Source organism: Thermobia domestica, chromosome 16 (assembly GCF_964235325.1).
Source record: "Thermobia domestica chromosome 16, izTheDome1.hap1.1, whole genome shotgun sequence".
In the NCBI taxonomy this organism is placed as follows: domain Eukaryota; kingdom Metazoa; phylum Arthropoda; class Insecta; order Zygentoma; family Lepismatidae; genus Thermobia; species Thermobia domestica.
This window is the reverse complement of record NC_137469.1, coordinates 18,458,874-18,473,949: the sequence shown is the minus strand read 5'-3', so window position 1 is coordinate 18,473,949 and position 15,076 is coordinate 18,458,874. Positions and strand designations below refer to the sequence as shown.

At 34.1% G+C, this 15,076-nt stretch overlaps 1 protein-coding gene across 5 annotated transcripts in view; it reads left to right on the top strand.

Moving 5' to 3' along the window:
• The window catches only part of LOC145672938 (very long chain fatty acid elongase AAEL008004-like), a 312,483-nt gene that overhangs the window by 284,409 nt on the left and 12,998 nt on the right, over positions 1-15,076 (top strand). For all 5 annotated transcript variants that reach the window (XM_081742169.1, XM_081742164.1, XM_081742165.1 and 2 more), the window contains 3 exons: positions 6,294-6,428; positions 12,773-12,963; positions 14,802-14,882. In XM_081742169.1, the coding sequence (XP_081598295.1) occupies positions 6,368-6,428; positions 12,773-12,963; positions 14,802-14,882 (333 nt within the window). In that variant the 5' untranslated portion in view covers positions 6,294-6,367. The remainder of the gene's footprint in view (positions 1-6,293; positions 6,429-12,772; positions 12,964-14,801; positions 14,883-15,076) is intronic.

The following is a 15,076-nucleotide window of genomic DNA, read 5'->3' as shown; positions in this document are numbered from 1 at the left end:
TTAGCCTTGTTATCTTAAATAACTGGTTCATATTAGCTTTGTTATCGTAAATACAAACTGGAAATACAAATCACTGAACTAAGCAACGTTTATTTTAAAATAATAAATGTGTAACAGTTTCGTCAACTTACTGGACATATTGGCTTCAGCAGACACTGTAAAATAGACCCTACAAGAAAGTAGTCGCGTCTAAATATAACAGGACCTCGGAAACTGTTTCTAAACGCTGATTGGCTGGTCAGAACAGCCTCAGCCAATCATAACAAATGTTGACAAAAGTGCAACAAAACACCATAAATCCCTTTCCCTTACTGCTCCGACAGAAAACCTAAGCTACAAATTAAGATTTTCCAGTAACTTGCCCCTTTATTCGTCAGTTTTAAGCCCTGCAATCTAATTCATAACACAGCTCTGTTCTTTTTCAAAACGTTGCTTTCTTCAGTGACTTATATGTATTTCTATTTTGGGTAACTTTTTTCATATATATATATATATATATATATATATATATATATATATATATATATATATATATATATATATATATATATATATATATATATATATATATATATATATATATTATCTCACGATCTCTATGGGAAAACTATTTTCTGCTTTCTTTGAAATCAACTGGAATTTTTATTATTTTATTTTATTTTATTGATTTCTCCTTGAAGTTTAGTTAAATATAGCACTTGCCTTTTCAAAAAGAATTCGCACTGTATATGAATGTAATACTATAGTATAATTAAAATCTTGGTTCTTAAATATTAAAATTATATGTAACAACTTAATTTAATTTTCACACAAAATAAGGGACGTTTAAATACATTTGCAGAAGAAATTAGTAAAATAGAACCATTACGATTCTATTTCATTTCAATGACCTCCGCGTAACGTAGTCGCTAAAGCTCTTGCTTTTAGTGCGAGCGTATCCTGGGTTCGCTTCCCGGTGGGGACACTTAGTTGGAAATGTGTAAAAGCCTTTTTAAGGCCAGCCACTTCCTGAAGTTTTGGGCTAGGGTCCCTTCTATTTGCCTATTAAATATGGAGTTGTTGGACGCAGGAATGTGTCGGATGCTGTAAAAAGAAGAAAGGCAGTGTGCGATACGATCCATAACAGCCGCATCTTCACACAACAATCTTCCTCAATTATTGCCGCGATAAAGCAAATATGGTCAGTATAATTGATGCCCACAAAAGTCAGCTTCAACTCGCATGTTCTGAAAATCCACCCACCGAAGTATGCCTTTGCAAGAATTTTATCAACATTCACCAGGCTCGCAAATGGTATGTTAACCCTGAAACAGTGCTAGGTGATCAAGTTCCAGCGGATGTTTATAGTAAACCTGCTGTCACATGATCCCATGGAGATCTCAATGACGGAGGTAATCTCGTATTGGGTGGTGAAGCGAGGAGGACCACAGTGAGTGGACAAAAGCACGAGATAGAAGAGAATGATGGCTCTGGCGATGAGCAACCTTCTCTGCCCATTCCTAAACCTCATGTGGGTGATTTCTTACAGTACCGCAAAGATGAACTGGTCATTCATTGTGCACATTTGGATGCCATGGTTCTAAACAAGCGCAAAAGATCACTGTTTCCCACGCCCTATGAATGCTGTTTTTTGTCGACTATCCCTTCTTTGTGCCTCCAGGTTCGCTTATCTGCTTCTCGCACATGGACACCATGGACTGGAGTCAACTGATTCTTGACTCACATGGGCGACCAACTCAGCCGGCAAGATATTCTGGCCATGAACAAACTCCATGGCGATTACGTTTTGTTCTTACAAGCCAGTGGCAGCAAGTAGTTTCTCGATGTTGATCGCCTTGATTTCATGGATGATGAAACTTGTTAGATCTCGTTTGGTTATAGGGTCCAGTTCCAGGATATCTTGCAAGATGTCTCCCCTCGCTGCATCCGCCGCCAGCTAGCCGTGTTTCTATGCAAGATTTCGACTGCTCTCACCAATAGAGATACGGCTCTCTGGTGGGTTTGATGCGTCATGCTGTGGGTGGCGAATTTCGTGCAGCAACAGCTGAAATGCGCGAAGTGATGGTTCACTTATGTAATACGTATGATTGAGTCACATGACTTGGGCAAACAAGCGTCCCTGCCCAACGTGTGTTTCAAATCAGTGAGCGTTGGCTGCTGGCCATTGCGAATGGTGGATATTCAGAATGCGAGAGCTCGATAAACTATGCCAAAACTTGCTCCATGCAGAACTGATACTCTGGTGGGCAGTAAACAGTAGGTCGGAATTCCATATCGTATTATTATAGATTTTAAACGGAATATGGATATCCATCGTTGCTCGTGAAGATGTTAACGGGACTCCATTAATGAACTTGGCCGAGATATACGCAATAATAAAAGCCACTTATCCTCTTATTATAGGCAACCAACATTCCTTTGCTACTATACGTGTTGCATAGAAGCTAGGGGATGTGGATTTAAAACGTGATATCGATAGCAACCGTTACCCGTAAAGAAGTTAACGGATTGACTCCATTAACGAACTTGGCCGAGATAATTGCAGTAAGAAAAGCTGCTTATCCTTGTAATATAGACAACCAACATTTATTTGCTACTGTGCAGGTTGCATAGAAGTTAGGAAATGTTCTAGATTTTAAATGGGAAATGGATAGCCACTGTTACCTGTGAAAGATGTTAACGGATTGACTCCAAAACAAACTTGGCCCAGATAATTGCAATAAGAAAAGCTTCTTATCCTTGTATTATAGGCAACCAACATTTATTTGCTACTGTGCAGGTTGCATAGATGGTAGGGAATGTTATAGATTGTAAACGGAATATGGATATCCACCGTTTAGTGTCACCGTTACCCTTCAAGATATTAACGGATTGACTGCAGCTGAGATAACCGTTCTAGTTAAACTTTAAACTTCCCTTTTGTTCAAGGGTTATTGTGTGAAGTAACAGTACAATCACTCCGTGATCCTGTTAAAAAAAAATCAGTACCTTATATAATATCTTGATTTTTTACGCTGATAACTGTGTCTACATTCAAAAACGACTGCATATATATTTTTTTTTCTATACGTCTTCCTATTCATTCCTACAATACGTGCAGACCATAATGCCAAGGTGAAGGTGTAGATGATTTATTACGTATTAAATATAATTTTATGAAGTCAGCCTCTAAAACTATCTCCTTTGGTCATATTCGCAAGACTTTCCCTTCCTCATACAGAAAAGGCGTGGTGCTAAACCACAAATATTTAGAAAGTTATTTTGTTTCCAAGAACAACATTTAACAAGTGCATATTTAATCAGTTAATCACGTCTGATGTTTATTATCAATCATTGTAGAAGCATACTGACGTATACAAAAATATATGCTCGTATGCTCTAAAGTTTTCTTTTTTTTACATATATTATACGTACTTACTTATATTATACGTATTTAAAGGAACTAAAATAAAATAATCAATATTCGCTTTCGTTTCATATTCTTATAATTTCTTTTTTATTATTATTATTATTATTATTATTATTATTATTATTATTATTATTATTATTATTATTATTATTATTATTATTATTATTATTATTATTATTATTATTTGGCAATTCATCCACCATTTTATGTAACCATACGTCCTTCACTTATCATATGCTTTTATTTGTGTTATAAAAGATTTCATTCGTCAGATCTTACGGTTAGTTGTTATTCTCCACCGGAGGCTAGATGACTCGTTCCGTTTATATATGAAAAAAGAAAGGAAAAAAGAATCAGACGAAACAAAATGCAGACACTTACAGTCGCTCAAATATAATTGACGGCGAAAGTTTTCTTTTACTTTCGATTCATATTATATATGCTTCTTTTTCTTATATAACTGTCTCAATATGTAATAATATAAATTAGCATGGTTTTTTTTTTTTTTTTTTTTTTTAATGTTGATATTGAACAAAAGGGTTTTATTTGTTCACTTGTTTCCGGGAGTTCGATTGTGTGAATTTTTTGGTTTGAAAATGCTTGGCACTGATGACGCAATCTTTGTCGCCAGTTATTTTACACAACATAAACCAATGTAATCTACCTTGAAATCTTGTGCTATCTAGCGAGCACGTTAATTATTATTTGCTTATTAAGTCAAAGTATAACTAGTAATTGCAATGAAAGATACTTAAAAGGTTATTTTTCAGATCAATATATACAGGGTGTTGAAAAAAATTATCACAATATTTTGGGCATAGATTTCTCACACCAAAATAAGAAAAAAAGTTCATGTGAACCTGTGGTCTGGAATGCATAGTTTCGAAGTTATAGGGTGCCGAAAACGTGAAAAGATAAAGATCCGTATTTCCACTACTATAAAGGCTGAGTGTAGTCGGGTCAAGACATTACTGAGGAACTAGTATGTGAACTATCCAAATATCCATCTTTCAGAACCTCCGGTACTTGCACAATCATTTTTGGAGAGGCTGTTTAGAATTACTTGACCACTCTGCACCTATCTGTCTTTAAAAAAAAAAAAAAAAAAAAAAAAAAAAAGTCAAAGAAGATTTAAAAATCAAAATGCAGAATTTGATGTAAATCCCAAATACACTAAAAAAAAAAAAAAAATTAAAATCTAATTTCTTGTAACGAAACATGTATTCTACAAAGTCCTATAATGTCGTAGGTCTATCTTACAACAACAAGAAATTTTTGTGAGTAATTTTCTTTCTTGTATCAAAAACAAAGAAATTATTTGACGGTACTCGGTACTGAAGCATTAATTCTTTTAGGTTCCCACAGTGGGAAGAATAGCGTACAGCTGATTCCCTATGATGTAAGCAATAAGTGGTTTATTTATACAGTTCCCTCATTTTCAAGCTAATTATTCATTTTTTTTTCTCAGCCTGTCGTTAAGTGGTGGATAATTAGTTGCACTATTAACTATTATTATATACCTTAGTATTTTGAAGTGTTACTTATTGTTACATAGGAACAACGTTGTGTAAGCGTAGCAATAATATATGTATATGTGTATATCGTGCAGTACCGGCTCATGTTTAATAGACATTTTATAAATCAGAGCGACAGGCAAGGTGAAAAGAGCACTATCCTGATACGGTGAGCGTGATGTGACAAAAGATTTTCTCACAAAAGAAATCAAATTCGCCGAACAGTAGTTCTCAAGTTGGGAAACGCATGCTTCTTAGGCGTATTTGAAAAGCTTTTAAGGCATGAAACTCACAAGTAGGATACTGAAAGAATGTTAACCCGGAATGACATATACAGGGCCGTGCCGTGGAAAATCAGCGCCCGGGGCGAGAGTATACGACGGCGCCCCCATACATACATTCCAAACAATTTTTTGTATCTGGTTTTCCTTTTTTCTCCCGAATTTTTCGCCCATCTTACTTCGGCGCCCGGGGCCGTCGCCCCGCTCGATAAAGTGGATAAAGTGGATACATTCAAAAACATCTACAATCAATATTAACAGACCTAAACCATATTCACAAAGAAATTAAATGTCGACTGAAAGCAGGAAATTCGTGTTAGTATTCAGTTCAAAACCTTTTGTCGCCGCGAATTCTGTCGAGAAATTTGAAGCTTAAAATATATAAAACGATACTCATGCCTGTTGTGCTGTATGGTTGCGAAACATTGTCGTTTACTCTGAGGGAAGAATGCAGACTGAAAGTATTTGGGAATAAAATCCTGAGACGTATATTCAAACCCAAGAGAAATGGGAATGGGGAATAGTGGAAATTTCATAACGAGGAAGTGCATAATTGATAACCGTGTACCAAACATTGTCAGGGTTATCAAGTGTAGAAGTCTTAGGTGGGCAGATCATGTAGCCAGAATGGAAGAAAGTAGAAACGCTTTCAAAGTTTCACCTGGAAGTCCAATCGAAAACGACCATTAGGAAGACTTAGGCTCCTCGCAGAAATAGGAACAGTAGAAAGTAGAAACTGGATCGAGCTGACTAAGGATAGAAGTCAATGTCCAGGTTTCGTAAACGCGGCATTGAACCTCCAGGTTCAATAGGCCATAGATTTAATTAGTTAGATAATATGTTTTATGTGGGTTGGTGGAAAAAGGCTCATAAATTTATCACTATTCTATTCAGGAGTGGAGATAACTGTGCGTTATATACTGTAGTAGTACTTAGTTACAAAGTTGTTTGTAGATCAACAAGTTATTATAAATTGTGTTAACAATAAATGTATAAATTTTAATTAAATTCTACAGTTGTATGAATAATATATTTATTTTCATGTGAATGTTTAATTTTAACATCAATTTTTCTTTTGTTTTATTTCAGGTGCTTTAGCGCAATAGAAGGAAAGCGGAACTCATAACACTCAGCTGCATTTATATATACATACACATACCAAGATGGCACAACTAGTCAGAAATATAATAGATGGGTACCATGATCTCATGGACAACAAAAGTGGTACGTAACATTAAACTATTGTCTTAATTTGAAACATTTAAGTAATGTCAAAGCATAAATTATCAAGCTTTACAGTATGGGATGATTCTATTGATTTTAGTACATATTATTTACTTAATTTTAATAACTATATTCTTATGAAATTAAATTGTTCAACTTCTGGAATCATTTAGTGACAAAATAATAGTAATAATAATAATAATAGCAAACATACCCAACATCACTATTTCCAATAAAATTGACTAAGAAGTAACGTTCATAGATGTAGCAGTACCGTTGACTCACAACATACAGTACGAAAATATAAAGACCTGGCAGACAAAATCAAAAAGTTATGGAAATGTCAGAAAGTTACAGAAAGAGCAATCGTTATCTCAGCTATATCGTCCCTAAAAGTCCAGTGACGCAATTGGAACAGATAAACGCTAAACATCTCCTAACAAACCTACAAAAATAAGTAATAATATACACTTGTCATATCGTCAGGAAGTTCTTTGGAGACAAAGAATTCTTCGAATAACCTCCACTTGTCAGAGACAGCAGTCAGATTATTAAACTGAAACCGGTTTAAACCGAGATACAGCGGTAATAATAATAATAATGATAGATTTCATAGGTGTTCTGAGACCCATTTCTATAAGTCTCTTCGATTTAAGTCAGCTAATATAGTGAAACAAATCTCATTAAAACGGAACACAGTTATTACAGATCTAGAGGCTTGCTTTCACGTGTCTCTTACAGGGTTGGAACTTTTTCACTTCGAAAATATCATACCGAACTGGGGGAATTATCATATTATGCTGTGTTAGGCAAATTTGATAGAAGAAATTTCGGTGAAAAATCTTTCTAATTGTCTGCCTATGAAAAGAAAAACATATTTCAAAATCTATAAATTGAGTTCCGATAGTACTCGTGGTTTCAAAGGGAAAAAAAACTAATACGAGTTTCTCTTTGCTATTCGTGGTTTAAGTTCAATTCCCGGGATAAGATCTATGATCTCCGATTACTAAATTGTTGAACCTATGAATGAAAAACTAATCACAAGAAGTTCAATGTTCTACCAGTTCAAAAATATTGTAACGTGCAGTCTATGTTCTTTTTAAAATAAACAAAGCACGGAGAAGTAATTTGAAATCTGCTTCCAAAATAGTAATGTCATTATCCGGGCTAAATCGAGTAATTCTGTACAACACGTGATTATATCATCTCTCAAGGTAAATGGGACTTTTCTCAGATGGCAAAGGAAAAAAATATACAATATTAAAAGAAACCAAAGCAGGTAGATACAACGAATACTGGTAACAAGGATATTAATGATAGATTTTCGTTGCAACTTGTAAAATAATAATAATAATAATAATAATAATATCAATGTGATGGAGTTACATATGTATCTTACATATAAGCGCATGCGTGTGTGAAAAAGAAGATTAGAGGTCTATGTTGCATCAGCGATACTTGCATTCTTTATTTTTTAAGATTTCCTATTACCAACCTGATGATCACACATGTTTGCCTTGAAAATGTTCTTGTCAGTTGATAAATGGACACAGTAAAATCAACACATCGGAAGACATTTTCCTTACATATTCTTGACAATGTATACATGTTGTTTCAGGAAAAAACAAGCGTAGGATTCATTATCTAGTTTGATCAACTATGTATGGACACACACACACGCACACACACATTATATATATTACACAAGGGCATTACTTAATTCACAAGGGAAATAGCCTAATCATCTGTATCTATTATATATATCCTGATCAATTTATTTTCGAATTTTTATGATTAGTATTTCCACGCTGTCGCTGCAGTATCTGTAGCAAAGCCATGGTTCAACCGTGAGAAACAGTAAGCTAACCAGCTGCCAACGTATTAATTGGCCAATTTGTCGAGAATTTGTCAACCAATTCAGAAGCCAACGTAATCCCTAACCAACTCAGTAGCCAACGTAATTTGTACGAAAAAGAGTACGCTTGAGGTTGGAAGTGGGAGGCCGAGACTGTTGGGCAAATAACGGCAAACTGTTGGTGGACCAACGCACATTTTACGTTGAGCCAACGTATTTTTCAACTTCGATTAATGCCGCCTATTACCCTAAGCAGGTCATATAAAGTGGTATCCAGCAAACGTCTTACTATAAGCCTTTTCGCACTAGGATGCCAGCCCAAGTTGACTTGAGTCAGAACGCTTTCGTCAGTGCGAAATTACCAAGTGCTGAGTCGTGCCGAGTCAGACTGATGCATGCCAAGTCGAGCCGTGCTTGGTTCAGATATGTATGCGTGTGGTCATTCGTATCGTATCACAGCAGTATCATGTTGAATTTTGTTTGTGCTCGATGTTCGATGTTGTGTTCGATCGCTTTGTTTTGGCGGGTACTTTTCATACATTATACGGATAAAACACACAGCAAAGTTATTTGTTAAATAACTAATATATCGTGGCATGTTAATGATGCAAGCCCGTATCCAGGAGGTCTGGGGGGCCGGGTCTCCCTAAATTTTTGCTACCCTCCTAAAATTTCCACGATAGGCTTGCAAATGAACTATAAATATGATTGGAGCGGCCCTCCCCTAACTTCAGCCGCCCCCTATATTTTTTGGGCTGGCTACTGGCCTGTAATGATGTAATAATGAACTGAAATCTTTAATAAGAAATTGAGAGCTAAGGACCTCAGTAGGAAAGTCAGTAACAATAAATGTTTATCCAAATTTTATGTGGCAATGAATTGGATTTTGAGGAATTTTTCTGCTCCTTGGTGGAATTTTCTTAAAGCTGAAAAGCTAGTGCAAAATATATATTTTTATATTCATGCTTAGTTGTACTGAGCCAAGGCGACTTGCCCCGCTCCGAGGTATTCAGTGCAAAAACACCTGATGATGAGCCAGTAACGAAATTCTGCCCATCCTCCTCCACTGGAGGTAGAACTGAGAATGCACACGATAATCATTCAGGCTGGAGGATATGTATTTCTTACATCAACAATTCTTCTTTTCAACTTCTAAAACACCCATTAAAAAAATTAATTCACAATTTAAAAAAATACCTATATTCTGTACATTTGCAAAAAAAAAAAAAAAAAAAAAAATTAAACATGCACTGTCACTACAGCTAACATGTATTTTAGTAATTGAAAAACTGATTTGCGCGTTGCCTAAAGACATTTCTTTGGCCTTGTACAAGACAACATCTGAGCTTTTATTTAAGTACACTCATATGACTCGTTTCAATACCCTATATAAACGTACACTTATCATGAAAGAGGTCTTGTAGCCTGTAGAGTTGTTTCAAGGACAGTGATACTCTTTTTCATCTTTTCTTTTATCGTCAAGAAATCTCCGTACACAAATGAAAATGTCTAGTGGCTAGATTATAGACGAAGGAAAACTAGAACAAAATAAAAGCACTATACATATATCTTAAACTGTGAATTTCCTTGTGCAAATTCTTTCAGAGCTTAATGTCCGTCATCCGAACTGCTCGTGTATCCAATTATTAGGGAAAGTATGTGCATTCATTAATAATAATGACAACAATTCTTGACACATGGGTTCCAAGTATTTTTCATACATGAAAAAGGACAAGAAAAAAATGCATAAATTCTTAATTGTTTATATGTGATTATGTGTATTTATATATATTTTTTTTATGGAGTTGATGTTATATTTTTCCAGCCAATAATATCGAAACAAAAGTTGTTCTCAGGGCCGTAATCAGGGAGGAAACAGTCCTTAACGGTTGTGGTTTGCAAATAAAAAAAATAGGCAAGAATCTTTATTATTCGAATTTTACAAATGCAATTCTATCGATTGTAAAGTTTAATATTTTCGAGTAGGTTTTCAAGGCATAGTGAGACTTATTTTTAGCTTGTACATGGCGTCATTGCATGTATATGCTTAATACTTTTAAAAGAGCTCGCCATATAAAGGTTAAGCCAACCGAACTCTCGATACCATTATGGTTTAAATTAAAATTGTTCTACTCAAGGTCGTAATCAGATGGGGACGGAGGAAGTCATTAGCGGTTGTAGTTTACAAAAGCAAGAATCTTCATTGGTCAGAAATTTATAATTATTAAATTTTCTATCACTTGACTATTTTAAGAAGATTGTCAAATCATAACCAGACTTATCATAACCGAAACGTATGAACTGTTAGACTATTCCCACAAATTCTTGAAGTCTTATATTAAGTATCAGGTTTTTTGGAGTACTCGGACTATCTTATCCTGGTATTTCCCTGGAAATGGACTTTTTCTCTACCATTGATTTTTGATTTTTGGACGTGTGTTGTCAGGTTGTTATGAAAAAGAACTAAAATAAATTCGTAGCTCAACTCAGAAGGAATGCAGGGTTATAGAAACAAATCCTCCTTCAGGTAAAAATGTCAACGTTAGTCCAAAAAGTAAGGATGTTACAGGAAAAAGATAACTTCATCACTCCCCAAAGAGTTCATATTCTCTCCGAATAATAATAATATTTTTTTTAAAAAAAAAAAAAAAGTCCAAATTAACCACTAGAATTGCCAAGATCTAGCAGGGTCCTTTGATCCCCCTCTGCCTCCTGTATGATCACTCAAAATTTTCGACACTGACTTCTGCATTAATGAAAGACAGACATTTAAAATACCCTTTTTCGGAATATAAGGGCAATGAAATTATCAGCTTGCTAAGGTTTAATTAATAATTAAAATATAACTCTTACAGATATTAAAAAAAAGAAAACAAAGAAGAAAAAAGGACATGTGAAAATACCTTAGAAACTATATTAACACGTAATATTTATAGACTTATTATACTAGGAGGCTTAGGTGGGCAGGTCATGTAGCTAGAATGGAAGAAAGTAGAAACGCTTTCAAAGTCTTGACTGGTAGACCCATAGGAAAACGACCATTAGGAAGACCTAGGCGCAGATGGGAGGATAATATTAAGATGGATCTCGCAGAGATAGGAATACAAAGTAGAAACTGGATGCAATTAGCTAAGGATAGAAGTCAGTGGAGAGCTTTTGTGAACGCGGCACTGAACCTCCGGGTTCCATAGGCCATAGAGTTAGTTAGTTAGTTAGTTAGTTACGTTGTATCCTAATAACGATAACGGTGCTGTCATCTTGCAAGTATTATAATGAAAGGCATGCTCATATATTTTATCAGTTTCAATTCGACAGGTGGTATGGTTCTCATATAGCACCAACTTTCATGCTTTTTTTGAAAAGAAAAAAGTCGATTTCCTCGAAAACTGCGCATGAGGACATACCCTCAAGAATTTCATTGTGGTCAGTTCGGTAAGATCTATCAAATAATACACGTCTCAACTTTGGAATTTTTTCTTCAATATGTGGTAATAACATTGTAGGATATAACTTTTGATGCAATATTCTTTTACGTTCGCAATTAACTAATATTCACAAGATATTTACGAGATATTAGGAAATTAATATAGACGAAATATCATAGAAATTTTTATCTACAATATTATTTGTGGTGTACAAAACATCAAGAAACATTACGCTAGTATAAGTAGTAACATTTACGGGAATCACAAACCAAAACTTGTTTTTGTAATAAACAAGTAACCACAGAAGTTTTTTTTTATATTGTCTTTTATTGAAAGAAAGATGAGCACAATGCATTAAGATTACCACTGTTCTAATGTATTCTCACGGATTGCGTAGTGGAACTGGCATTTCGTTCCTAACAAATAAACAAGCTATTATTTAGTTATACTGCGTAATGACTGTTAGTACGTAATTTTATAAGCATTATCATTAACAATATGTACGTACTTATCATAATAACATCTCTTTATAATTCTTGCCATGCTGTCAGTTTAAATTCCCATTAAATTCGTATATCATAATCACACACTCAGGAAGATCTTTAGGCAGATAAAAATATATTTTCTGATGGAATATTCCATTACTACATGTATTGTCCTGTACAAGAGTGAATGTATTCGCAATTTATCTTAATCCCTGGGAGAAGGGGTGAGTTGAATTTCTTCAAGGCAAAATTATCCACGGAAGTGGGCCTGGAGCAAATATTGGGTGGGTGTAAATGAATTGTGATTTGAAAATTTGTGGAATGATAGAGTAGGAAACACACGACAACTCCTAGTAAAACTCTTACATGATATGGTCCACTACAGGATCACAGGTCATGGATCGAACAAAGGCCTTCGCTGAAACACTGAGCCACATATTGTAGCTTTCATTTTGTTTTGTATATAACAATATTTTACTCTAGGTTGGATCGTATAAATATTATTTTTTAAAAGAACTTAACTTTGTTTCGTAATATTATATTATTCGTATATAATTCTCTTTTTCTTTTTCTTTTCAGATCCTCGAGTCAACGACTGGTTTCTTATGAGCAGTCCCTTCCCAACATTGTGTATTTGTCTGTCATACGTATATTTTGTGAAGGTTCTAGGCCCGAGGATAATGGCCAATAGGAAACCTTTTGAATTACGCAATGTTCTTATTATATATAACTTTCTTCAAGTCATTTTCAGCGCGTGGCTATTTTATGAGGTGAGAATTTCATATATACGAGCATCCCTGTTAGAATGTATTTTCTTTTAACATATATAGTTCATAAACAATACTCAGAAGCTCCCGGGCCGTGCAAAGCTGTGGAACAGAGCTAATGTTGCCAAGGCGAGCCTTTACCTGGCCGAGCTTGGCCATAGAATATAGCGATCTTTATTTCTTCACCAAATTTTGCTCACATTCGGTCAGTAGTTACCGAGAAATAAAGTACTACATACAAGCCGAGACGAGCCTACTCTAGCCGAACTCGCATATCAAATATAGCGATCTTTATTTCTTAGGTAATGAGATACTTGCCTATAATATTTGGTTGAAATTTGCCCAGAAAGGCCGAGTCGAACTGAGCCTGTTCTGACCGAGCTTGGCCATCAAATATAGTGATCTTTATTCTTTATTCGATATTTGTCCACCAAATTTGGTTTAGATCCGACAATTAGTTACCAAGAAATAAAGTATCATATAAACAGTCACACACACACCCGGAGTAAAACAATAAGCTTCTGTGGGAGCTAGTACATGAACAATCTGCTCATACAGGAAAAAAAGTACAAATTATTACTGATAACCAAAGATATATTTTTGTAACCTCATAAAAAAATATTTGTTATTGATTTTCTCGGAAACCACCATCAGAAGTTTTCTGAAGTATCTCATTTTGCAATCCTCGATTATAGTTAGATAAAAATTCGAGTTTAAGAATATTTTTTTTGACAGTATCTCATTAATCATACTATGATACTGTCGTATTGGTAATGACATAGTGAGAAATTTAATGATACTATGTTTCTGTGTAAATTTTATCTTATTAGATGACATGGTTACTGTGCAATATCCAATTTTTAAGATTACCAAAAAAACTACTTTCTCGAAATCTACACATGAGAATTTACACTAATTTATATCAAGAGTGATTAATTTTTATTTCTAAAAAATAATATTAAAGAATTACAGTTTATATTATGTATTTTGAAAATATCATACGGTTTATGTATATATAAAAGAAGAAACAACCGATTTTTAACACACACCAGATCCTCTGTAGATGTGAATTATACAACAAAGAGTGAAAGAGTAACTGACTGGACCGAAAATCGAACCCAGGACCTTGGACATACCGTGCCGATGTGTACGTAGTAGTTAACGCATCGGCACGGTACGCAAAGGGTCCTGGGTTTGAGTTCCGGTCCAGTCAGTTATTTTTTCCACTCTTTTTGCGCTATTGTATGGTTTATTTTAGTGCAAAATAAATAAAGTCGTAAGATTTATTATATGTGCTTTCGTTTTAGAATTCTATTGTAAATTGTATAATATATTCGCGTGTCTATTAAATTAAAGAATTTTTAATTATATTATTATTAAATTTTATTCGTTTTCTTAAAAAATATTTAGCTTGAACTGACATGAGTTCCTTAATAGCATTTCTCAGAACGTATGCATTTTCTTAAATCGAATTTTAGGTAGTATTTGTGAATGATTTTTTTTAAAGGAGATTTGTAGAGATGTTTTAAGATATCCATATCCGTTCTTGCTCAAAAGTTTATTTTCTTGACATAATTTCCCAATAACTTTTAATTAAAGTAATCACTTTCACTACACAGTGTTTTGCAATTCTTTTTACGAAAAAAAAGTAATTTATGATAGAACACTGAACACTGGACTGTAGTTAATTATTTTATTTAAAAAAAAAATAGATATATCAAAATTTTATTACATGAAATCTATTTTGATTTTCATTATGTATAAATAAATAAATATAACGAGTTCCATATTTTGAAATTTTTATGCTTCTATTTCTAATAAATTGTTTATGTTTGTTTCAGTGTCTCATGTCTGGTTGGGGAGGCCATTATAGTTTTAGATGCCAACCTGTAGATTATTCTAACTCACCAATTGCTCTACGGGTAAGTGAAAAAAACTGAATATTTTAAATTAAGATTAGAATTAAGTTCAGAATTTATGAAATAATTGTCAGAATTGAAAAAATGATCAAAGTGCTATTTTTTTTAAAAAAAGTTTTTTTTTTTTTTTTTTTTTTTTTTTTTTTTTTTTTTTGTAAATGAATTTTTATGGAAAGTCAAATTTAATTCTCGTACTA